Raw genomic sequence first — 25,115 nt, 5'->3', positions numbered from 1 at the left:
GATCTCTAACACTTCTAGGGATCCTATGATGCCCTATCAAGCTTCTCCATCATTGGAGACTCTGAGAAGAAAGCATAGGTCTTTAGCCAACTGCGGCAAGAACTCACAATGCAAAGACAAGCCAAAACAAGAGTGACACCCCTTTCTCCAACAGAACCAAAGAAACACGATTCCTTTGGCAGCAAATTTCTTTTAAAAATAGGATTTGCACACACTGCCAGAGATCGAGCCATGTGGATGACAAATGTCATACCAAGGCCCATGGTCTTCCATGTAGAGAACCACATTAGACTGTTGCAATTACCTCCACTCCCGCTCGCCAGTCCAATGGAGCACACAAACAGCCTCAACAGCCTATATCTTTCACTACTCTTGAAGGGTTAGCTGATTGGTCTGCTAGTAGCTCCCCTATCGCACTTTATGCATCCACTGCATCTTCTAGGACCACTTTCACACCTTGACATATGGGAGGGTGGCCACACGCTTAGCCTTTCCCTTTTTAGACTTTTGCTATATACTTACATACTCATTGCATTTTGCACTTAGCTTTGCTTTCCTTAATTTTCAATTTTGTTTTTTGGAGCATCTCACCTCTATGTTTGCAAATTTTAGTCTCTTTTGCAAAGGTTTTGTATTTCAGTGCAAGGCTAACATGCAAGTTTGCGCCAATCCTTCCTAAGCTGGAGACAAGAGCTGCACGCCATTCTTTTCATGGTTCCATCTCCTTGGAGTTTTGCTCTTCTACCAGCATGGAGGTTTCCCCTCCCACGGCGGATTGTGTGGCATCTCTCTTGATACTATCATGGTGGTGTCTTCTATCCTTACCCTTCAAATAGGGATGCTTTATCATCTTCCTCCACATGGTTCTCGGCACCACATGAAGACCGGCATCATCAAGCTCCTCTTCCTTCTTCGGCATCGACATCCAAGTTGAGAGGGGGTTCCTACCCTTCTTGATATTCTACAAGTTTTTGCACTTGTCTTCAACACTGGCCTTTCCTCCTTGTTGTACCTTCCCCTATGCATCACATGATTTCATGATCCTTGTACTAGGACACTTGGACAAGTGAACAATTTCTCCATGAGGGACATTGTCCAAGTGCCATCTACTACATGGGCATTCTTCAGCATGTAGCATTCTATGCATCCCCTTGTGTAGAGCACCACTAAAAGGTCCTAAGTTGTTTCCACTAGCAAATTACACCGCCATCCATCTTCACATGATACTCCATCACCTTTCCCTCATCATCGACATCCTCAAGTGGATGGGTCATAGAAATAGGGAACGGCCGTTCCAGCCTGTAGGAACGGTTTAACACGTTCCAGATCCTTGCAGGAGGTGAAATGGTCGGGGAACGTTCCCTGCTGTTCCCTAGGCCATTCCCTAGCACTTGGGATCCGTCTTCGATGGACGTCACTCTCCGACACTCCATTGCTCTACCCTTGGATATTCTGTACACTCTAACATTCATTTAAACATTCATTCGCTTCAAAGTTTCTTCTCTCTATGTTTGAGTTTCGAGTTTTGCATGTTGCATTTAGGGTTTGAGTTTTGCTTGTCACAGGCTTAGTCTTTGTCTTTCAATCTTGGTCGTACATGCTGTGTTTCGTTAGGGAAAACCCTAGCATATCTTTACATCCCTATCCCTCCTCCATGGGTTGCTCATGCGGTCACCATCCCAGGCCTAGTCAATCCCTTCCCACCTTCGGAACCATCATGTACAATTCTCACATTCATTCTAACGGATCAAATTTCACGACTTCGTCGAAGTTCATGCAGCAAGTGCTTGACTCTCAAAGCCTTTGGGACCTTGTCGCCCGTCTAGAGCCTATGCCAGACCCTCGATTAGCTCACCTTGATCACACCCATCAATGGAGAGCCCGCAATGACACATCCTTTGAGCTTACCCAAGGGTTGCTTCCTAAGCTTCACTCTTAGTTTCAACATTTTCCCCTCGCATCTAAGTATTGTAAGTTTTCAGCCATCGAACTTCCACTCAATGGCTGTCTAGCCCATGCGACTACTATTAGGTCATCACCATTCTTTCTGGCACCTAGCTTCTCCATCCATGCTATCACTTGGCTGCCTGGGAACCTCACACTATTATATTTTCAGCTGTCAATTTTCGCCTACAATTCCTCATCATCAACATCCAGATCAGCTTGCATTTGCAACTCCAGACTTGGCAACATGTTGATCTCCACATGCCGACTATATCAGCCTATGTTTTAGAAACAAGTGCAGCCGCTTGCATCATCCTCCACTTCCTCTATTGTCATATGGGTCTCCTATTGCATTGATGATCAGCATTCTGCAATTCCCACGCTTTGACATCTCCAATTGGTAGTTACAGCACTCACGATCTATCTCCAATGGACATCACACTCCAATACTCTTTAGCTGTGCTCTTGAGCATTCTGTACACTCGTACATTCGTTTACAACATTCATTCACTTGGAGCTCTCTCTCTCTCTCTCTCTCTCTCTCTCTCTCTCTCTCTCTCTCTCTCTCTAGTTGTGTTTGTTTCTATCTTTGAGTTTTGAGTTTTGTAAGTCACTAACCAAGTTTGTGTTTCAGTCATGGTCGTACTTTCTATGTTTCATCAATGCAAACTCGAGCATATCTTCACACCCTCTTCAATCTAGTAATGGCATCCACATCCTCAAATATAACCTCACCTCCAAACCAATGCAACTATCACCACCAAACAAGTGCCGCACCCATCCTACCCCTTGTGGATGTTCTTGAGGGATGTGTGTCTCACCCCCTCCCCCCTCCTTTGTGGATATTCTCAGAGATGTGTGTCTAATCTTGAAGAAAATGACCATGTTGAATAGGAGCTATACTTGCGTTGCTCAAATAGCCTATCACTTCTCGTTATTAGTATACACACTTTGCTTTGCCTCTTTCTTCATTATACCTTAACATTTACCACCCAAGTTGTTTAGCTACACACTATAGGGAAGTGATTGCTTCATGCCCATCAAAAACGTATATGGGATTTGTAATCATAAGCTCAAGAGATATGCAAAAAAGCAACACGGATAGAAGTTAACATAGACTCTTGAATCTTTGAACTAAGAGACAATTTACACTCACAAACTAGATTGCAATTTGAGATAACCCTTCAGAACATGTGTACAAGCAATTTACAAACCCAAACATCTTTGGCAAGACATAATGTTTCATCATTGTAATTGTTTCGCAATACACACAATCACTTTGGATAGTGTGAAACATTCTATAATAGTAGCCAAACATTAAATCTGACAACAAATTAGAGAACATACCCACATTTGAACCTTTTGGATACAATTGGCGCAAACCTTGCTCCTCCAAGCTTGGAAGCAAGTCACTTGTCTACAAAACCAGCAAACACATAAACTGAGTTCAATCAATGGCTTATGCTCTTAATCCATTTGAAAAATGAAGAAAATCGACCCATTCAATTATTTCAAGGCAATGAGTCAAAGAACTGAAAATGGAAATTGTTGGTCATATCGTGGGGTACCCATTGGCACACTGTCCCTTAGCAAGGGCTACCTAGCCATTCTAATTGTCACTTGCAACAGTTAAGATAGTTAGTATACCGAGTACAGATAGGGCTAGGCTTTCTTAGGATACTTTGTACAATTGGTCCTAGGGTTTTCTATTTAAAAACATTCTGTGCATTTTAGCACATGAATGTGGATGATTCTAATCATTATCGTTCATTATACTTTGATTCATTTCAATTAAGTACTTTCATTGATTCATTGTACTTTGAATGACATGGCTAGATGTATTCATTTGCACGGTGATGGAGTATGAGGATCAATTTGCCTAGGATAGTTCTTATTGGTGCTCCAACCATACAAAGAGAAGCTTTAGGAAGCACGACAAAAACAAAGGTAGAGTCAGTGAGCCAACGGATTCTTACAAATTTTTCAAGTGCTAACAACCGTATCACCAATGTCGCCCCCCTCTAAAAGGGATGGAAGGTATAAGGGAACCACCAAAAGAGATGGTGCTGGATGGGATGGAACCTGTGGAATAAACAGTAAATCGAGAATAGGTGCGGCAATAGAAAGCTCCCTCGGAGAACCCTACACAATAGAAGGGGAATGGAGCATAGAGAGTCCCCTTCCTTTGCCAACCTATCACAAAAGTGGCTCCTATAGAAGAATCCTCAACAAAGACAGCCAACTCAGGGAAGACAACGTGGGTCCCAAGACTAACGTGGGTCCCAAGACTAGAAAGACCATGAACTAAGAGAAGATGGAAGCCCAAGTCAAAAACATGTAGCACCTCAATCGCATCGAACAAATGTCACCAACAGTGACTAAACCCTCAGATGAAAGAGGATCTTGCAAAAAATCACCTCAAGGAGTCATATGACTCGATGCAACACTCTCAAAAAGCCAAGGTTGCTCAAAAGACGAGATAGTCAAAGAAGAAGACTCCACCTGATAAATGTGTAGAAACACTAACTCAATGGTAATATTCGGTGACGAAGAAGAGGTAGACGAAGGCTCTGATGAAGATCAACCCTTTGCTCCTGGACGAAGTTGAGGGTATATCCTCCAGCACTTCTCCTCAATGTGCCAGGTCTTCCCACAATGAGAACACGAGAGGTATCTTTACGTCATAGCAAAAGTACGTTGTACAACTAGTAGAACAATATTGCACTGATCAAGCACAGCCTATGGCCATGCCTTTTGATCCCATTGTCCATCTCCATAAGGATACCTCGGGTCAATCTTTTGATGCTTACACCTATCATTCTATTGTAGAGAAATCACTTTGGTTGATTCATACTAAGCCAGATCTTGCATACTCAACAAGTTTGCTAAGTCGGTATTTTAATGCACATATAATGTCTCCTTGTATTGCTTGTCTTTGTGTATTAAGATATTTAAGGTGTACCTATAATTATGGACTAACTTATGGTAATGGTTTATGCTTGCAAAGGTACACTAATTCTAACTAGACATGAGATCCTAACACCCAACGTTCCCATGGGAGCTATATCTACACCTTGGAGCATGGCACCCATCTCTCGAGCTAGCCATAAGCAAGGCATGGTGGCGACTTCCATGGCCAAGGCAAAGTATTGAGCTCTCTTCAATGGTATCACTTAGACCATCTATCTGAGAAACTTATTGGCCACACTTTAGTTCCCTAGTGAGACACCTAATGTTGTCGACTACGATTGTCTCCTAATGTTGTCGACTACGACAACCAGTGTCATTGCCCTTGTGGACAATCCGACCATCACACCTCGAACACAACACATGGCAATTCATTTTTACTTCACTAGAGATTACATTGAACTAGACACTATTCGTCTAGAGTTTGTGCCATCCAATCACAATTTTTCAAATATTTTGATCAAGGTAGTCTCAAAAACCTGTTTCTACAGTACCTTCTACCATGGATCAGCTTGGGTACATCCTCTGCTTACAAATTGACAGGGAGAGGATGCTTCTCTCTTACTTCTTCCAATGTCAAAGGGAGTGGTTTCCTTCTCTTAATACTGACAATGATGATGCTTACAATTTTTCACTCTCAAACATTTATTTACTTTGTATTGTGCATTATGGACATTTGTAACTTCATCCGCACTATCAGGCTGACATGATTGTAAAAGGGCGCTTGAACAAGTAAATAATTCTCTTGCAAAGGCACTGCCAAGTGGCATCGTTGGATCGCATTCTACACAAGCATTGGACATTGGATACCCTAATGGCCCAAAACTAGCATCCCTTTCAATATTTCTTTAACTTTGATTGCTAATGAAATGAGTACAAGCTGAGATTCCACAATCTCCTTTGTTGTTCCAAACACCCCTTACTGTAATAACAATCAGCAAGCAATTTGGAACATTTGTTCATTGACTTTTTACCCAAGACTTGCAGAATTGGAACCACAAACTGACCAAATGCTGCCCCAATTTACAATGAATGGGCTAGCATTTGAATTCCCTGACAATTATACAAGTTTCAAGTACTAAATTCAGTGTATGATGCCTTCTCCTATTGGCATACATCCAAAGGTGTTTATCAAACCCTAGTTTCTGCAGAAATTTAGGATTTACAGCAAAAATCCTCCTGCTCTCCACCAAATATGGTCAAGATCTGCTCCAAATGGCTGAGAAATGTTGAGATCTTCTGAGAAATTACTAGAGAAAATGAGAGAAAGCCAAGATGACAAAGAAATCTGGTTTTCCTTGCAAGAAAACCCTACAATCTGCCTACTGCCTACTCCAACCTGCATTTAATGCAGTCATCTACTGCCAGATACCTCCAAAATGTTGTCACCTGATCAGCAATGCTGTTGCCGGCCCCTGGAAGGTGTCCCCTTGCTGTCCCCCACCTACTAAGGCCCCCAGATGGCTGTCTTGTGCAGCAAATTGCTATTCTCCGATTAGAAAATGGACAAGCAGCTCTCTCTCTCTCTCTCTCTCTCTCTCTCTCTCTCTCTCTCTCTCTCTCTCTCTATATATATATATATATATATATATATATATATATATATATATATATATATATATATATATATATATATTGAAGAAGGCAAGGCATTCAAGAAAAAGATCTATTGCTATTTTGTGGACTTTCACAAGGCCTTTGACATAGTGCCACATGCTAGACTCATGAAAAGAATGCAAAACATTGATGTGCCCGTAGAGATACAGTGGAGTATCTATACCCTATATGAGACAGTGACAAGCAGAGTACAAACACCTGAGGGCATCTCAGATACAGTCAATAGCACCATTGGGGTGAAACAAGGCTGTCCACTTTCACCGACACTTTTTGGGCTGTATATAGATGAAATTTCAGAATATGTGGATAGGACGGGTGGGGCCGGAGCCAGCCTAGCTGGAGTGCTGATACCATTACTGCTTTATGCCGATGATATTGTACTTATATCTGACTCACCTGAGGGACTAAATAGACACTTGGATGCATTATCAGCTTTTTGCAGAGATAGAGATCTTAAGGTGAACCTTGGGAAAACTAAAGTTATGGTATTTAACACTTCAGCTGCTTGGGTGACAAGAGCTGAGCACCGGTTTACTTTTGACGGAGAGCCAATGGAGAAGGTTAGGTAGTATGTTTATTTGGGGGTCACATTGAAGGGACCACAGTTCTCTTGGAGAGAGACATCAGAGGCTCGTTTGGCAAAAGCATATGCAGCCTTAGGTGCATTGGAGAGGCAATGTGCTCACATACAATTTCATGAGCCGCGCATCAAACTGTGGCTTTTTGACACCCTGGTTACACCCACACTCCTATATGGGGCAGCTATTTGGGGTCCAAGTCTCTTTCACACGAGGAGACAGCCTTTGGGAGACCAGGATGGACCAGAGAAGGAATACTATGATGGATGGGAGAATATGGAAAGACCACTGGTCATGATGATCTCACGCATGATACGAGCGAAGAGCTCGACCCCACATGAGATTATCAAAGCTGAGTTGGGAGCATCACCCATGGTGGCTGAGGCCTTGGTTCAAGCAGTGACTTTCATACATAGACTATGGGAGCTCCCCCAAGATAGATACCCACGGCTAGCCCTGGCCTCTTCTAGACAACTAGCAACAGACGGTGACAGACACTGTTGGTATGCTCAGATGAGTACATGGATGAGTCTACATGGGCTGCAGATTGACACACTACCCCCCTTTGACTATAGCCTGGATTGCCCTACACTTGACCTAAGCCGATCAGAGCTAAACCATGTGATCAGAGCAGACATACTGAAGTTAGATACCGAGAAGACCTGGATCCGACCCCCCTTGCCCCATGGCACGAGGATGGCACACTACTAGACCCACTTCCTCTAGGTATCTAAGGATGGTTTCATCACCCGACCCAACTACATGGACACACAGCTGCCTCATGGACTACGCACAGTTATTGGTCAAATCCGCACCTCATCCCACCACCTGAGGATTGAGACAGGCAGATGGGAGGGTATACAAACAGAAGAACGCATATGCCCACTATGCGACAGAGAGCCAGAGACAGAGGAACACTACATCTACCGATGCACTGTATATTATGACATACGAGGTAGATACCACTGTCTGTTTCGAGAGGGTTTTGGACCCCTGAGACGGATCATGCAATTTGAGGATCAGAGATGCTTGGGATTTTTCCTCTTGGAGCTCCAGAGGCGCAGAGCAACAATTCTACGGAGTAGGAGGCCCCCACAGCTCGGCTCACATAGACAGAGAGCAATCACTGACTTTTTCACTGATACACGACAGAGTATGGCAGATACCACTACTACTACCACAGCCTACAGGAGTACACCATCATTGGACCTCATCTTCTGTAGGTGTCCCTTTGGATAGAGCAGTGGCACTTAGCCGGTCTAGGCGCCCACGTCCACCCAAACGAAGGCCTAGACATCCACACCACAGACAAATTAAAGCCATCATTGAGCGCCACAGGAGACAGATGCCGAGACGCCTCAGCCATGCAGAGATACACCTCCCTAGAGAACAGACATATCATTGATGGAGAGTTTTCCTTTCTCTACTGTCACTTTCAGATCACTGACATGTTTCCCTTTTATAGGACACTATTTCATTTCCTTTTCAGTCTTATAGGCATGTTTTTCATCTTTTTTCTCGTTCCAGATGAGAAACACACCATCATTGTATGTATTGCTTTGGTCTCATAGGCCACATTGGCCTTTTAGAGATGTTAATATACTCTCTCTCTCTCTCTCTCTCTCTCTCTCTCTCTCTCTCTCTCTCTCTCTCTCTCTCTCTCTCTCTCTCTCATGCAGTGTATTACATCTTGTTGAGACTCTCTCTAGATGTGACGAATGCTGGATGTGAGAATGTAGCCACTGACTCTGCACGTGACGTCTGACTAGTGTGACGTCTGACCCTAGATGTGACAATGCTGGATACAAGAACGTATCCACTGACTCTGCACATGACGACTAACTCTGGAGACGCCCGTTTGCCTACACACTACTGCAGACAGTGCTGATGACTAGCGAGGTAGTGGACAGAGTAAACTCGCCAAACAAGGCTGGGCGCTAGGCCCTTCACGGAGGGCAAACGTGTAGACCTCTCGAAAGGGACCTGTCGTGATGCCAGACCTGTCGTGAGGGAGTATCCCTCTGACGTGAGGCAGACTTGAGACACCTCTCTGGCGTGAAGCAGACCTGTCGTGAGCAGGAATATACCTGGCATGAGGTAGACCTGTTGTTAACACTACAGTAATGAAGAGATGTACCGAATGCATTGACGCAGGCGTACTGTATGCAGTAATGTACTAGCACAGCAAAGTACTGACACACACCTAGATGCCAATGTACTAAGATTGCAGACGTAATCAGATTGATATGACATGAATTTACTCAAAATGACATGAATGCAGGCCTGGGTGAATGTATTCATACACTAGCTTGTGGACTAGGCAATGATGCATTGACTTTGATTTTGATCATGTCCTGGAGTATACAGTAATGCATTGACTGGGGCTGCAATTTATATTTCTACAGTAATTGTAAACGGTGTGAAGGCATTTAGGCTCGTAAAAGTTTACTAGGCTTGTAATAATTAAGTGTGTTGGAAATAAAGACCTCGTGCCTTTTAAATGTGCTCGGGTGTGAACACACCCTAAGCACTTGTACTTACACATATATATCTATCTAAAAACATAAAGGTACTCTCTCATCATTGTACCTAAAAACATGCTCACTCTTGACTTTGCTCTCTCTCACTCTCTCTATCTCTCACTGCGCATAACGACTATTTGTCCCAATCTCCGTGCCTAACCCGTCACTACAAACAGGTATCAGAGCTGCGGTTGAGGCATTTGTGCCTCTCGAAGTTCGCGAGCAAGTAGGCAAGACAAGTCGAAGGCAGGCTCGTGTGCAGGAGAAGCAGTCATGTTGCCAGTCAACAGACGACTGACGGGAGCTGTAGCCTGAATCAGACTTGAGACACCTCTCTGGCGTGAAGCAGACCTGTCATGAGCAAGAATATACCTGGCATGAGGTAGACCTGTTGTTAACACTACAGTAATGAAGAGATGTACTGAATGCATTGACGCAGGCGTACTGTATGCAGTAATGTACTAGCACAGCAAAGTACTGACACACACCTAGATGCCAATGTACTAAGATTGCAGACGTAATCAGATTGATATGACACGAATTTACTCAAAATGACATGAATGTAGGCCTGGGTGAATGTATTCATACACTGGCTTGTGGACTAGGTAATGATGCATTGACTTTGATTTTGATCATGTCCTGGAGTATACAGTAATGCATTGACTGGGGCTGCAATTTATATTTCTACAGTAATTGTAAACAGTGTGAAGGCATTTAGGCTCGTAAAAGATTACTAGGCTTGCAATAATTAAGTGTGTTGGGAATAAAGACCTCATGCCTTTTAAATGTGCTCGGGTGTGAACACACCCTAAGCACTTGTACTTACACATATATATCTATCTAAAAACATAAAGGTACTCTCTCATCATTGTACCTAAAAACATGCTCACTCTTGACTTTGCTCTCTCTCTCTCTCTATCTCTCACTGCGCATAACGACTATTTGTCCCAATCTCCGTGCCTAACCCGTCACTACAAATAGGTATCAGAGCTGCGGCTGAGGCACTTGTGCCTCTCGAAGTTCGCGAGCAAGTAGGCAAGACAAGTCGAAGGCAGGCTCGTGTGCAGGAGAAGCAGTCATGTTGCCAGTCAACAGACGACTGACGGGAGTTGTAGCCTGAATCAGGCGGCAAGTCGCAAGCGAGCAGAAAGTGTCGCAGGGCGTGCAGCAGCTAGTGACAGACAATAGCTGTGCGATAAGGCTCAGGCAAGCGGACAATCGACAGGCGTGCTACAATCGACTGTCGCGAAACGGACGATAGGGGCAATAGTCGGTGAGCTGCACAGTGACCAAGTGACAACTGACGAGGACCAACGGGCAGTGGATAACACGTAACGGGGCAGCAGTCGCGCGCGGTGTTTCGTGGCGGGTAGCCGCAGGTGACATCCCGTCGGCGACCTACACAGGGGTCAATGGACCTCGTCACATATGTTTTTTTTTTATCAAAATCGTTTTTTTTTTAAAAGAAAAACAGGGAAATTTTCAACTTCTACCCCTTTCTTGATGGGGTAAACTTGGGCCGAAAATTTGGGGTTTTTCTTGGATTTGGGAATTCTGATGCAGAGCAAGGTCATTTGTCTCAAAATTGCAGGAATTTTGTGACATTTTGTCCGCGACATTTGGGGCTTTTCATGTACATGCATAAATTGGGCTGAAATTTACCCAATTTCTTGACAATGATGCACATTGGACCCCGTGTAATTTCGGGCTTTTGTAGTTTGGTCAAATTCTGTACATCATTTGGTCATTTTATGTACATGCAAGTTGAACTCCACACAATTTGGACATCAACACTTGGTAAAATTTGGGGGTTTTGCTGAAATTGCTCTATTTTGGCAAAATTGCCCTATTCTATGCATAACAGAGAAAATGCAGATGTGCGTTTGATGCTTTGAGCACAAAAATTTTGGGGCTTTTGACCATTCGTATCAAATTTCATGCCCATGGGTACATGTACAACAGAAATTGCAGCTGAAATTTTGGGATTTCTCATGTAATGTGATGCATATGCCCTTGGAACAGCCGTAATCAGTTGTGGAATGTTGTAGCACATGGTTTGGTGCTTCTGAAAATTTAATTACAGATCTGAAATCCGTGCTTCTGTGTGGTCGTTTATTGCTGATTGGTACTTTTTGTATCTTGTTCACTTGGGTGACAGTTTTGGGCCTGCATTTGCTGTTTTTTTGTCACATTTGGGCTGCAAATCATGGCTGGCAGCAATGACAGCAGTAATTTGATGCACATAAAGAAGCTTGAAGGTGCACATAACTTTGCAGTTTAGCCAAAGCAGTGCTACAATATCCTGTTGCAAAAGAAACAGGCAAAGCCGATCAAAACCAAAGGGGCAAAGCCCGCAGACATGGAACAAGAAGATTGGGATGAGTTAAATGAGCTTGCATGCTCAACCATAGAGGTAGCAATTTCAAATGCCTTGCTGTTCAACATTCAAGGTTTGGATTCTGCATATGCTATATGGACTAGACTGGAAGAACTGTATGCACAAAAGAGTGCTAGAAGCAAAGTGTATTGGCTGAAAAAGCTTATGGATTTGCATATGAAAGAGGGTACAGCAATCTCTACTCACTTGAGTGAGTTTAACTCCATTTTCAACCAGCTGGTTGCCTTGAAGTTCTTGATTGATGAAGAATTTAAGGCTACGTTCTTGCTTTGCACTCTTCCAAAGAGTTGGGATACATTCAGGACTGCTATGAGCAATTCTAATGCGATTCCTTTCTATGCTCATGTAGAGAGTGCTCTACTCATGGAAGAAATGAATCGGCAGAACAATGCATCCAGTAAGTCTTCTAGTGCTTTGCATACTAAGGGCAGATCACAACAGAAAGGCAAATCTGATAGCAAGGGACGCAGTAAATGATGTGGCAAAGATGTTGAATGCCATCATTGTGGCAAGAAGAGTCACTTTAAATGTGACTGCTACAAATTGAAGAAAGAGAAAGAAAAGGGCAAGACGACAAATGATAGCAAGGAAGAGAAGAAAGAAAGTCAACCTAAGAAGAGCAGTGTCAAAATTGAAGAGGTGAATGCAGTCACTCATGACAGTGACAGTGGGAATAACGTACTCTTTGTCTCTTCACACTTTGGTGCACATGCTTTACTTGCAGATACAAATGATGACATGCATACCTGAATTCTTGATTCAGGTGCTTCCTTTCATGTCACCCCTCACCGTGAGTGGTTCTCCGCCTATACAGGGGGTCGACAAGGTGTTGTCCATCTTGGGGAGAACAATACATGTGACATTGCACGTATTGGCAGTGTGCAGTTACAATTTCAGCATGGCTCTGTCTTTACACTTCAGAATGTACTGCATGTACCTCAACTCAAGAAGAGCTTGATTAGCACAAGGCAACTAGATGATGATGGTTTTCATACCACCTTTGGTGATGGAAAATGGAAGATCTGTAAGGGATCTAGGGTTACTGCTAGAGGTTGCAAGAGTGATACTTTGTATCCACTTCATGTATCTAGTGTGGGTGACCATGTTATTGCCGTGACCGAGCAGCCAAGCATTTCTTTGTGGCATGGCCGGTTGGGACACATGAGTCAAATAGGAACGAAAGTGATTTCTCATTTAGGTTACTTGCCTTGTCTTCGTTATGCTGATTTTGAGCATTGTGATCATTGCATTTATGGCAAACATACACAGACATCTCACAAAAACTCTCTTTCTTTGAAATCTTCTCCTCTAGAGTTAGTACATTCGGATGTATGTCAAATGCCAGGATTATCTTTAGGGGGAAAAAAATATTTTGTCACCTTTGTCGATGATGCTACACAGAAAGTATGGGTTTACCCTATTCTTAGCAAGGATGAACTGCTTGACAAGTTTAAAAAATTCTTAGCATTGGCTGAATATCAGACAAATAAGACACTTATGTGTCTTCGCTCTGACAATGGTGGGGAATATGTGTCCAAGGCCTTTCAGGCATTTTGTGAGAACAAAGGGATAAAGAGGAAACTCACTGCTCCTCATAATCCGCCCCAAAATGGAGTTGCAAAGCATATGAATCGGACCATATAGGATAAGGTCCGTACGATGCTGTCTCATGTTGCATTACCCCATGGTTTTTGGGCAGAGACTATTATGACAGCCATTCACTTAATTAATCGGTCAACAAACAGGTCTTTGGGGGAGGAAGTTTCCCAAGAAGCGTGGTCGGGCAAGCCAACCTCATATGCTCATCTGAAAGTGTTTGCCTACGAGGCTTTTCTGCACATCTATAAAGAAAAACGCAGCAAACTTGAGCCAAAGTCCTGTAAATGCATTTTCCTAGGATATGGTGACGAGGGTGAAATGGGGTATGGATTATGGGACCCCGAGAAAAGGAAAGTAGTACGCAGCAATGGCGTTATCTTCTCAGAAGATCGCATGCACAAACATCTCGAGAAGACTGAGGAGGTCCATAGGGTTGTATTTCAGGAAGAAATACCTTTTGACCAGCAAAATGTACCCGTTGTACAGCAGCAAATACCTGTTGTAAATGAACCTGTAAATGCTGGAAACGATCAGCCAGCTATTGCCCATTAAAATGAGCCATTACATGTGCAGGAACAACCAGGATAGCAAGCTGTTGATGCTGATTTGCAGGCTGAAATGCCAGGACAGCATGCTGAAAATGGAAATTTGCAAGAACAGCTAGCAAACAATGACCATTGGGTTAGGAGATCGTCTAGGGCTACTAGACAACCTAACAGATTTGTTCCATGTGCAAATAATGTGGCTGACTATGCCATGTTGGCACACTGTGGTGAACCGTCTTGCTTCAAGGAAGCAATGGACAGACAGGACAGCAAGGAATGGTATAAAGCCATGCTGTCAAAGATGGAATCTCTTGAAGAAAATGACACTTGGGACTTGGTGCAATTGCCTAAGGGCAAAAACCCTTCCATGCAAATGGGTTTACAAGATGGTCACTTCTAGTTCCTCACCAAAGTACAAAGCAAGATTGGTTGCAAAGGGTTACAAGCAGGAGCATGGAATTGACTTTGATGAGATTTTCTCTCCTGTAGTCAAGATGACTACTTTGTGAACCATTTTGGGCTTGGTTGAAATTGAGGATATGGAGCTCATGCAGATGGATGTAAAGACTGCGTTTTCACATGGTGATCTTCATGGAGACATATATATGCAGCAGCCTGAAGGGTTTGTTGAACAAGGGAAAGAAAAAATGGTATGTAAACTCGAAAGGAGTTTGTATGGGCTAAAACAAGCACCAAGGGAATGGTATCATAAGTTTGATACATTCATGCAGTCCCGAGGCTTTCATAGAAGTCAAGTGGATCATTGCTTGTACACCAAGAAAGCAGCAGATGGCAACCTGATTATCTTGGTTTTGTATGTTGATGACATGTTGATTGCTGGCAGGCATACTCATGCCTTGGATTCATTGAAGCAAAGTCTTCATGGCAGCTTTGACATGAAGGATCTTAATGATGCAAATCACATTCTTGGCATGCAAATACTCAGAGATAGATAGAACGGCTTACTCTATCTATCTCAGCAAGAGTATATCTCCAAAGTTTTGTAGCGTTTCAATATGGAGGGGGGGGAAACAATTGGGGTTCCATTGCCTCCATATGTGAAACTCAGTGTAGAGGACAGCCCTACATCTGATGATGAGAAGGCTGAACTTGCCAAGATACCATATACTTCAGTTGTTGGTAGTTTGATGTATGCTATGGTTGCTACATGCCCTGACATTGCCTTTGCAGTGGGAGTGGTTAGCAGATACATGGCAATCCCTGGCAAGAAGCAATTGGATGCAGTGAAAGGTATTATGAGATACCTCAAAGATACAAAGGAGTTGCGCATCTGCTTTGGAAAGCAGAAGGCATCTGTTGTTGGCTTTACGGATGCAAACTATGCTGGTCATGCAGACTGCAAGAAGTCCACTTCTGGATATGCGTTTACTTTCACAGAAGGAGCAGTCTCTTGGATCTCTAGGCTACAAAAGTGTGTTGCATTGTCTACTACAGAGGCAGAGTATGTGGCTGCCACTGAAGCATGCAAGGAGGCTTTATGGCTTTCACGTCTGGTGGGAGAGCTTGGCATCTCAAAGTTACTTGTTCTCCATTGTGATAGTCAGAGTACTATCATGCTAGCACGGAATCCTGTCTTTCCTACAAAGACAAAGCACATACAAGTGAAGTACCACTTCATTAGAGATGTACTTGACAGAAAGAGCATTGAGCTTGTCAAAGTGCATACAGATGATAACTCTACAGACCTCCTTACGAAGAGTCTTCCTGCAGAGCGGTTTGCTCATTGCCGACAGATGATGGGAGTTGGATAGATATCTGTATTTCAGCTTTGTGCATACCTAGACTTAGCTAATTCTTTTCTCCTCTTAAGGCACATTGCCTTTAGGTGGGAGGTTATTGGGAATAAAGACCTCGTGCCTTTTAAATGTGCTCGGGTGTGAACACACCCTTAGCACTTGTACTTAAACATATATATCTATCTAAAAAACTAAAGGTACTCTCTCGTCATTGTATCTAAAAACGTGCTCACTCTTGACTCTGCTCTCTCTGTCTCTCACTACGCATAACGATTGGCTGTCCCAATCTCCGTGCCTAACCCGTCATTACATGGTGAGGGGGTAGGGAAACCCTGGAAATTTGCAAGAATCACAGAAATTGCTCTAATTTGACAGTACAAAGTACAAGTTGAGTGGCTTTGCACACAGTGTGTGAGAGATGGATAATGTAGACAAATGCAAGCATCAAACTGTGGAAAATGAATATCTAGAAGATGAATCTAATCAAAAACTAACACAACCGTCCATGGAAGCAATGTTCAACACCCCTTCTAAGAACACACAGTACAAGACATATGGCCGTAGGGTCCGTGATTGGACCGTCTCCCAACATCTGACAGGCATGGAAAGACCTCATGCACCATGAATGAAAAGAAATACGAAGAAACTCGTCTCATGATTCGCTTTGAACTACGAATTATCAGACAAGAATTGGAGAAAGAAATACGAGAGCAAGTCAAAGCCAAACTGAAGTTAATTAGAGGGCAAAAATGCAAGACATGCAAGTAAAGATCAAGAATGACTTACAGGCACAAATGCTGTCCGAAATGCACACGTTGAAAATTGAAATGCTGAAAGTGATAGATGCCTATAAATTTGAAATCTTAGAACTGGGGGAAATGTTGAATACATTTAAGAAAAAAGAAATGAACATACAAGAAGAAAAACAAAAAGAGAAAGAGACTTTGAAGGCATGTGAAAGGGAGGTTCACTCATGGGCAGAAGTGGCAAAGATAACACAGAAGCAGATAGAAGAAGCCAGCCCATGGATTGAGGTAGTAAAAAAGAATAAGAGAACATCAATGAACAAGACTGAAGTAATGAATGCCACCTTGGAAGAAGAGGCTAGGAGACGGGCTAGGGTTTTACAAGATGCTAAGACACTTGCTGACAAAATTGGGGCTTCAGATGTACCTATCATCAGTGCTTGGAGAGTGGGGAAAGAGGACTTTAAGTCCAAGGCTCTAATTCTTTGCTTTGGGAACATAGAGAAAAAAAAGGCCTTCCTCTCCAAGAGGAAAGCCCTCAAGGGTAAGAAGATTTATTTGGATAAGGACCTTATCCCAGCACAAATAGCGCATCGCAGAGGACACATGCCCAAGGTATTGGAGGCTCGCAAAGAGGGAAAGTGGGCTGTTTATAGGGATGGACAAGTCATCATCACTGACAAAAGGACTTCATGATGGTACAAGGCCTATGAGACACTTCGGATGTCAATATGGTATTGTAATGGAGCCCTACGCTTGGATGTTGGTTACTTTGAAGATAGGTTCCAAAACACAGATATAGCAATGTACACAAAAACACACCAATGTAAAGGTAGCTCACTACCAAACGTGTGGGGATATAGGTGGGAAAGTGCATTTCGTCCAACAGCTAGAAAACCAAGAAGCACTAGGTGTTCTGAAGGTGTGGCCATTCTATACCGGGAAGACCTCAAAGGGATAGTGCAAGTAATGAAAAGAGATGATGATGCACGATATTTATGGATTAGGATACATGCACGAAGACCACCGGATATATTCATCGCAATATGCTACTTTCCTCTTGCAAATTCTACCTATGCCACACAAGATGAATCTCCCTTTGGAGATTTCAATGCACGCACTGGAGATAAACACAGTGACATTTATATGCACGATAATGCCATGTTCAAATAGATCCACATAGATGAAATAGGCCTGCGCAGGAGAGCCCAGTATAAAGAAGTGAGTACCTATGGGACACACCTATTGACTTTGGAAAGTGCACATATATTAGCCATCTTTAATGGTCTGCCACAATGGCCAGGATCTAACAATTCGAAATGTTGGAATCACAAAGGAGGGGCAAGCACTATGGACTACTTGATAGGCTCACCAGCATTGATACCAGACATCCAAAACTTTAAGATATCTAAGAGACCAATTGGCATAGTAGTAGATCATGCTATTTTGACACTCATGCTCTCTTGTGTACATATGAAACATGAAACACCATGCCTCCCTAAACATCCCGAATACTACTTTACAAAAGACACCTCACACATCTACAGTGGTTCTCTACAGACCAGTTTACATACATTGGACTTGAGTAGATCGTTGGAAGAATGTACAAGGGATTTAGCAGAGGCCCTACATGGATTAGCCATGTTGCATTCCCACACACCTTGCCCTGATGTAGACCCACACGATCTACTACTCCATAAAATAGCTGGTATAATGATGAGTGTGGAGTCACCCAAGCTTGCTAACAGAAAGCAGTAAAGCTAGACACTCAGACACGTTGCCAAGCAAAGGCATTCTTCAAATGCCTTGGGCGGAAGAAGAAACGAGAGTGCTTAGTGAAAGCGGAAGCAGAGATATATCAACTATTTTTGGAGCAGGATAGCAAGAGCGCATGGAAGATGTTTCATGAAAGATAGCCCCATACAGATTACATCACCAGATGCTTGGCTTGACTATGGGAGACAATTGTATGACCTGCAAGGACAGCCACCTATGCAGCCCCCACAAGCTTGTAGGCCAACACAATGGTCTTTCTTCACATGGAAAATGGTTAGGGATGCAATTTCTAGATTACAAAATGGGAGGGCACAAGATGAAGATAGACTAGTTGCAGAACATTTCTCACATGCTTGTGACATATTAGCACCCCTATTAGCACATATGTTCAATAGAGTAGTATGTGAAGGTTTCCCTATGAGTTGGTCAGACAACACTATAATTCTGCTATTTAAAAGTGGTGATCCCCTGATTCCTAGCAACTACAGGACTATCATGATCGGTCATACTTTGGCCAAGATATATGGATCTATATTGGAGCATGAACTCAGTGAGTGGGCTGAAATGCAAGGCAAGAGAGCACAAGGACAAGCAGGTTTCAGATGAGGATATACCACGCTCGACTATATTCTCACACTAGAGTCATTATTGAGCAAGGTCGAACAACCCGAGATAAGAGGATCTATTGTTGCTCTGTAGACTTTCGCAAAGCTTTTGATACAGTGCCTCGTACATGCATCATGCAAAGATTGCAAGACATTGGAGTACCAAAGGGTATACAATGGGGTGTCTATGCATTATATGAGGCAGTGATAGGTCATGTATGAGCACCTAGGGGGCTATCAGAGAGGATTAACAATACCATAGGAGTGAAACAAGGATATCCACTTTCACCCACATTGTTTGGTCTATACATAGATGAAATGACTGATTACATAGATCCAGGAGAAGGAGCTGGAGCCAACCTGGTAGGGGTGCTGATACCGATATTACTGTATGCAGATGATATTGTTCTCCTTTCAAATTCACCAGAGGGATTGGAGTGCCATCTAGATGCTTTGCACATCTTCTGTAGAGATAAAGACCTCACAATGAACCTTGGGAAGACCAAAACCATGGTTTTTAATACTTCAGCAACATGGGTGACTAGATCTATGTACCAATTCACATTTGGGGGAGACGTACTAGAGCGTGTGAGGAAATATGTCTATTTGGAAGCAAGGTAGGTTCAGTACGTATGTACGGATCGTTACCGTACGGTACGTACTGATCGTATGTTTTGTGTACGTATGGAACATAAAAAAAATGATCATTTTTTTCATGTAAAATTTGGGGCCCAAAACGTGATGTGCCTAACGATTGCTGCATTGCTTGGTTATTTATGGATTTTCCTGGGCAAATTGAGACAAAAGCCCCAAACGTGTTCACTGTTTCAGTGTTTGCAAGTTACGTGAGCTACAGGAGGCGCCAGCATGCACAGACCAGGTACGTCTCGTCTCTCTCTGTCTGCGCTCTCTCTCTCTCTCTCTCTCTCTCTCTCTCTCTCTCTCTCTCTCTCTCTCTCTCTCTCTCTCTCTCTCTCTGTGGGCTCACATTCATGCATGTTGGAGCCTCTCCCTCCCTCCCTCCCTCCCTCCTCTCTCTCTCTCTCTCTCTCTCTCTCTCTCTCTCTCTCTCTCTCTCTCTCTCTCTCTCTCGCGTTGATTCTTGTGCACGCGCACGCACATATTTACTGATGTTTTTCTCTCTTATCTTGCTCCAGGAGCCATCATGCCGAAACCAGTCAATCCCTATTGGAAGGAGTATACCAACATACTCCATATCGTCAACACTCCCGGACAAGCTGGTTCAGGTAGTCGCAGGTGGTCATGCAAATTCTGCAATTTCACATTGACCAGTACAATTACGCGTGTGGTGAAGCATTCGACGGGCATCATTTGCACAAACAACTGTAGCGCGTGCAAGAAGGTGCCAAAAGCTATCCGAGAGAAGTTGATTGCTGAGAACTTCCCAACAATGGGGGCAGCAGCAAAAGGCCAAGGATCCCAGAAAACACAAGACGCCTTGCACGATGCTCTTATTGGGGAGTTGGGTGATCCTCCTACACAAGTAGAGGAGAGTTTTGTGTCTCAGCCCGCTGCCTCAGAGCAGCCATCTGCTAGTAGGAAGAGGGCTCGTGTCATGCAGGAGGAAGAGGAGGAGGAGGAAGGTTCTAATGATGTCCATGTGCCTAGGCAAACCACCTTGCCTTCACGTGTGCATTCTCAGTCTTGGGTGAGAGAGCGTCAGAAGGTGGCTGAGATGGAGATTTCTCGCACTCTCATTGAGTGCAACATCAGTTTCAATGTCTTAAGGACTGAGCAGTGGAAGAGGATGGTTAGGGCCATTGCCCAAGTGGGTGCTAGTGCTACAGATTCATGGTGTGGGCTGGATTACAAAAAAATGCGCACCACTACACTTGACGAGCAAAAGGCCTTAATAGATAAGGCATGGTCCCAGTGAAAGCTAGCTAGCAGCAGTTTGGATGCACCATCATCTCTGATGGATGGAGTGATATACGCAAGCGGCACATCATAAATATACTTGTCTCCTCTTGTCTTGGTACTTACTTCTTGCGCGCTGTAGATGCAGGGAAGGCATGAGAGAAGATCACAGGTGAGTTTATCTATGGGCATATTCGTACAGCCATCATCGAGCTTGGTAAAGAGAATGTGGTCCAAGTTGTTACAGATAATGCATCCAACTGCAAGGCAATGGGAAGAATGGTGAAGGCAGAGTTCCCACACATTGTGTGGACTCCATGTGCAGCCCATTGTCTAGACTTGCTTATGGAGAACATAGGCAAACTACCTTGGGTACATAGTTCCCACACATTGTGTGGACTCCATGTGCAGCCCATTGTCTAGACTTGCTTATGGAGAACATAGGCAAACTACCTTGGGTGCAGCCCACAGTTTCAGATGCTAGTAGGATGACCACATTCTTTCGAAAGAAGCATCAGGCTTTAGCCATCTTTCATAGCCACAGTAATCTAGATATGGTGCGGCCCTCCAAGACCAAATTTGCATACATGTTTTTGGTGTTGCAAAGGCTCTTCAAGCTTAGGGATCCACTTTTGCAGACAGTTGTGGACCCAAAGTGGAGGGACATGTCTCATGCACAAAAAGAGGCGACCAAAGCCATTCAAAGGCGTATCCTAGATAAGTCTTTTTGGACAGAGGTGCAGGATTTGACAGTGGCTTTGCAGCCCATGTATGTGATGCTACGAGTCATGGACATGGAGGGCTCCACATTGGGTCTGGTTTATCACCTCTTCATGCAGATGAAGAGCCATATCACAGCATGCCAAGCCTTGTCCCAGCAACGGTAAGTACTAGATTTTGTTCTTGTACTTCTTTATGGCTGCTTGCATATGCTATTTACTTATTATTAAATTTTAATGCATAGGCTATATAGTACAGCACATGCATTGGCCTTGCAATGTGTCTAAACTTTGATGTTGCTGATTTTTGCAGTCGAGATGATATCTTGACTCTTGTAGAGAGTCGGTGGAAGTTTATGAGTCGTCCCATTCATGGGATGGCTGCTTTACTCCATCCTTTCTACAAGACCCCAGGCTTGTTCCATGAGCAGCATCTCATGCAACTAAAAGACAAGTTCATCGCACGTATCTTTGACGAGGAGGAGCAGCTTCAAATAGATGCAGAGATGTGCAGCTTCATGAATAACTTGGGACCATCATTTTCACGGGCGGTGGCATTGCGTTCGGAGGCTACTAGTCTTCCTCTCACATGGTGGCAGAGTTATGGTCGGCAAGGTCTTCCACGTCTGACTTATTTGGCTCTACATATCCTATCACACGTAACTCACTCTCTGTGCTCTCTCTCTCTCTCTCTCTCTTTCACTTTCTAAAGTGTAGCAATGGCAATTATCAAGCCAATGACACCTGCAAATGCAGGATTACTCAGTGGGTGCTTGCGAGCGCAATTGGAGTGCTTATTCTTTGATTTATACAAAGATCCGGAATCGCCTTAGCACTTCTCAATTGGAGAAGTTAGTGTATTGCAGGGCCAATATGAGGCTTGTGCGCGCCTACCATGCCTTGGGGACACCCAAGCAGGTTCGAACTAGTAGCTATTTACATGTTTGAAATATTATATCTCTATATTAGTATTTAAAATTTACATTATTGTTCAATGTTAACAAATGTATGCTATGTTGCCATCTTGAATAGGCTGATTCTTCACATATAAAGCTGGTGGCTGATCCAAATCATCTGATCTCACAGATGAGGACCAGCATATTAGGGACGAGCAAGAGGAGATTTTGTGTATGCTTCATAGAGAGATAGAGGAGGTGGATAGGTGTGTGACAAGGTCACGCACACGTGCTTATAACATTCCACTACGTGAGCAAGCTGCAAATCCAGAGAGTGCTCGACGGAAGGCATTCGCAAAGGGAAGCTACCCATTCGGACTCCTCGGTGACGTGCGAATGAGGTAGTTCGTCTCATTCACACTGAGGAGGAGGAGGATCTAGGTGATACAGTCTAGGCTACAGGCCCTGTGATGGTAGAGCCAGAGTTTGATGACGATGGCAATGTCGTGGCGGATGGAGACATGCTCTCTTCAGCCTCATCATCGTCCTCTTCTAATCATGAGTTTTGCTAGAACCTAGGCAGTGGACTGTGGACACTAGCGACTACAGTCAGATCTAAAAATTTTGAATTTTCATATATTTCAGTTGGGTGTTTTTATTTATGACATATGTATGCTCTATTAGGAGCCATCTTGACTTGACATTTGTCACCTTGATGGATTGTTCCTAACTTCCTTGTTAGCAATTGTACGTTATTTGATGCAGTGTACTGTGTTATGTTTTGGCTCTTTATCATGTAGACTTCCTCAATGATAGTTTGATAGTCTCAAATTTCAGTTTTCACTATTCAATGTTATGCACGTGTCAAATGTTTAATGCTTAAAGGTTTCAATTGTGATGTGACATGGTCATAAGTACTAAGTAGGGAATGTATATATCTTTATGCTTAATGTACAATGGGAAACACCCTAAAATATCCTCTTGTTTATTATTTTTTTACAAAGGTACGTATTTTTACGTACATAAAAAATTTATCCATACAGAACGACGTATAGTACGTATCTATACGTGCCGTACATTACCTATGGGACCACCTTGTTTGGGAGTCACCTTCTCTGGCCCACGTTTTCGTTGAGAGGGGCATCAGAGGCACGTCTGGCACGTGGATACGCAGCACTAGGGGCACTCAAGAGTCAATGTGCTCACATACAGTTTCAGGAGCTCTGCACCAAACTCTGGTTGTTTGACACCTAGTCACACCTACATTACTATATGGAGCAAAGGTATGGAGTTGCAGCTTGTACCACAGGCGTCTTAGCCCACTCACTAATCAGATTGGAGTAGAGAGGGATTATTATGATGGTTGAGATACCATGGAGGCCATTGATCATGATGATAGCACGCATGATTAGGAGTAAGCCCTCCACCCCACATCCCATTGTCATAGCAAAGCTAGGGGCAACACCTATAGTTACAGAGCCACTCTTCAGGGCAATGACCTTTTGGCATAGACTATGGGAACTTCCACACCATAGATACTCTAGATTGGCACTAACCTCATCTACACAACTAGCAGCAGGAGGCGAAAAGAACTGTTGGTTTTCACATATAGCTATTTGGATGAGCCTACATGGTTTGGATATTGACCGTCTTCCACCTTTGGATTATAGCCTTGACTGCCCTACACTTTCTCTTAGCCGATCAGAGTTGAAAAGAAGGGGGTGGATGTCGTACCACTAATTGGGCACACTTTGGCATTTGTGTGACAATTTGGTACTTGTTGCATAATCCTAAGGGGATTTTTTATACTCTAAGAAGTAGAATCTACACTTCAACACAGAAGCATTCCATTGCAGATTTTTGTCCATTAGAAACAACATGGCATGTCAGGGGACTAATGATCAGAGCAACATCCTTGGTGTCCTCACTCAAGAGGACAAACTTGATGGATCAAACTACCCACTGTGGAGTTCTATGGTCCACAACCTTCTTGTAGCGAAGGACTTGTGGAACTATGTTACAGGTGATTTGCAATGACCAGGAGGTCTTGCACCTCAAACACCTCAACGTAACACTGGAGGACAAGCTATTGTTGGTGCTGCTCCTCCTCTCCCTCCTACTGAGGATCTGAGGAGATGGGACTCAAAAAATGCACAAGCACTTTCTTTGATTGCCTTGTCAATATAGTTGAGTGTATGTTTGCAGCACGTAACAAGACCAGAATACCTTATCTCCGTTGAGGGTTGGCCAATGTGAACATGGATGAGGATGATAGCATGATAGTTTACCTTACTCACATACAAGATTTGCACAAGCAGCTGCTCAATGTGGATAAAATCATTCACGATGCTGAATTTGGTAAGCATCACACTGAACTCTCTTCCATAGTTGTACCTTGGTTTCCATACATCCTTGATGTTCATCTTTGAGGGGAGGCAGCAACCCCTTACATTTGTGGGGTTGGAAAGCCTATTATTGCAAGAGGAACGGACTCAAAAGAATGTTGCATTGCATTCAAGAGATGTGGCTATGCTTTCCAAGTTCAAAGGCAAAGGAAAAGTCAACCAA

The 25,115-nt window shown here is 43.5% G+C and overlaps 1 protein-coding gene and 2 pseudogenes across 2 annotated transcripts in view; 2 read left to right on the top strand and 1 right to left on the bottom strand.

Moving 5' to 3' along the window:
- The window catches only part of LOC148026035 (mediator of RNA polymerase II transcription subunit 7b-like), a 96,852-nt gene that overhangs the window by 34,344 nt on the left and 37,393 nt on the right, over positions 1-25,115 (bottom strand). For both annotated transcript variants that reach the window (XM_087693283.1, XM_087693282.1), the window contains exon 2: positions 3,292-3,361. In XM_087693283.1, coding sequence (XP_087549409.1) covers positions 3,292-3,361 — 70 coding nt within the window. The remainder of the gene's footprint in view (positions 1-3,291; positions 3,362-25,115) is intronic.
- Positions 3,953-9,558, top strand: LOC148026037 (uncharacterized; annotated as a pseudogene).
- LOC148026036 (uncharacterized) lies at positions 20,220-23,119 on the top strand (annotated as a pseudogene).

This window comes from Lygodium microphyllum, chromosome 14 (genome assembly GCF_053477565.2).
Source record: "Lygodium microphyllum isolate KBCC chromosome 14, Lygodium_microphyllum_v1.1.10, whole genome shotgun sequence".
NCBI lineage: Eukaryota > Viridiplantae > Streptophyta > Polypodiopsida > Schizaeales > Lygodiaceae > Lygodium > Lygodium microphyllum.
Note: the sequence above shows the minus strand (reverse complement) of the source record. Positions and strands in the feature narration are given on the sequence as shown.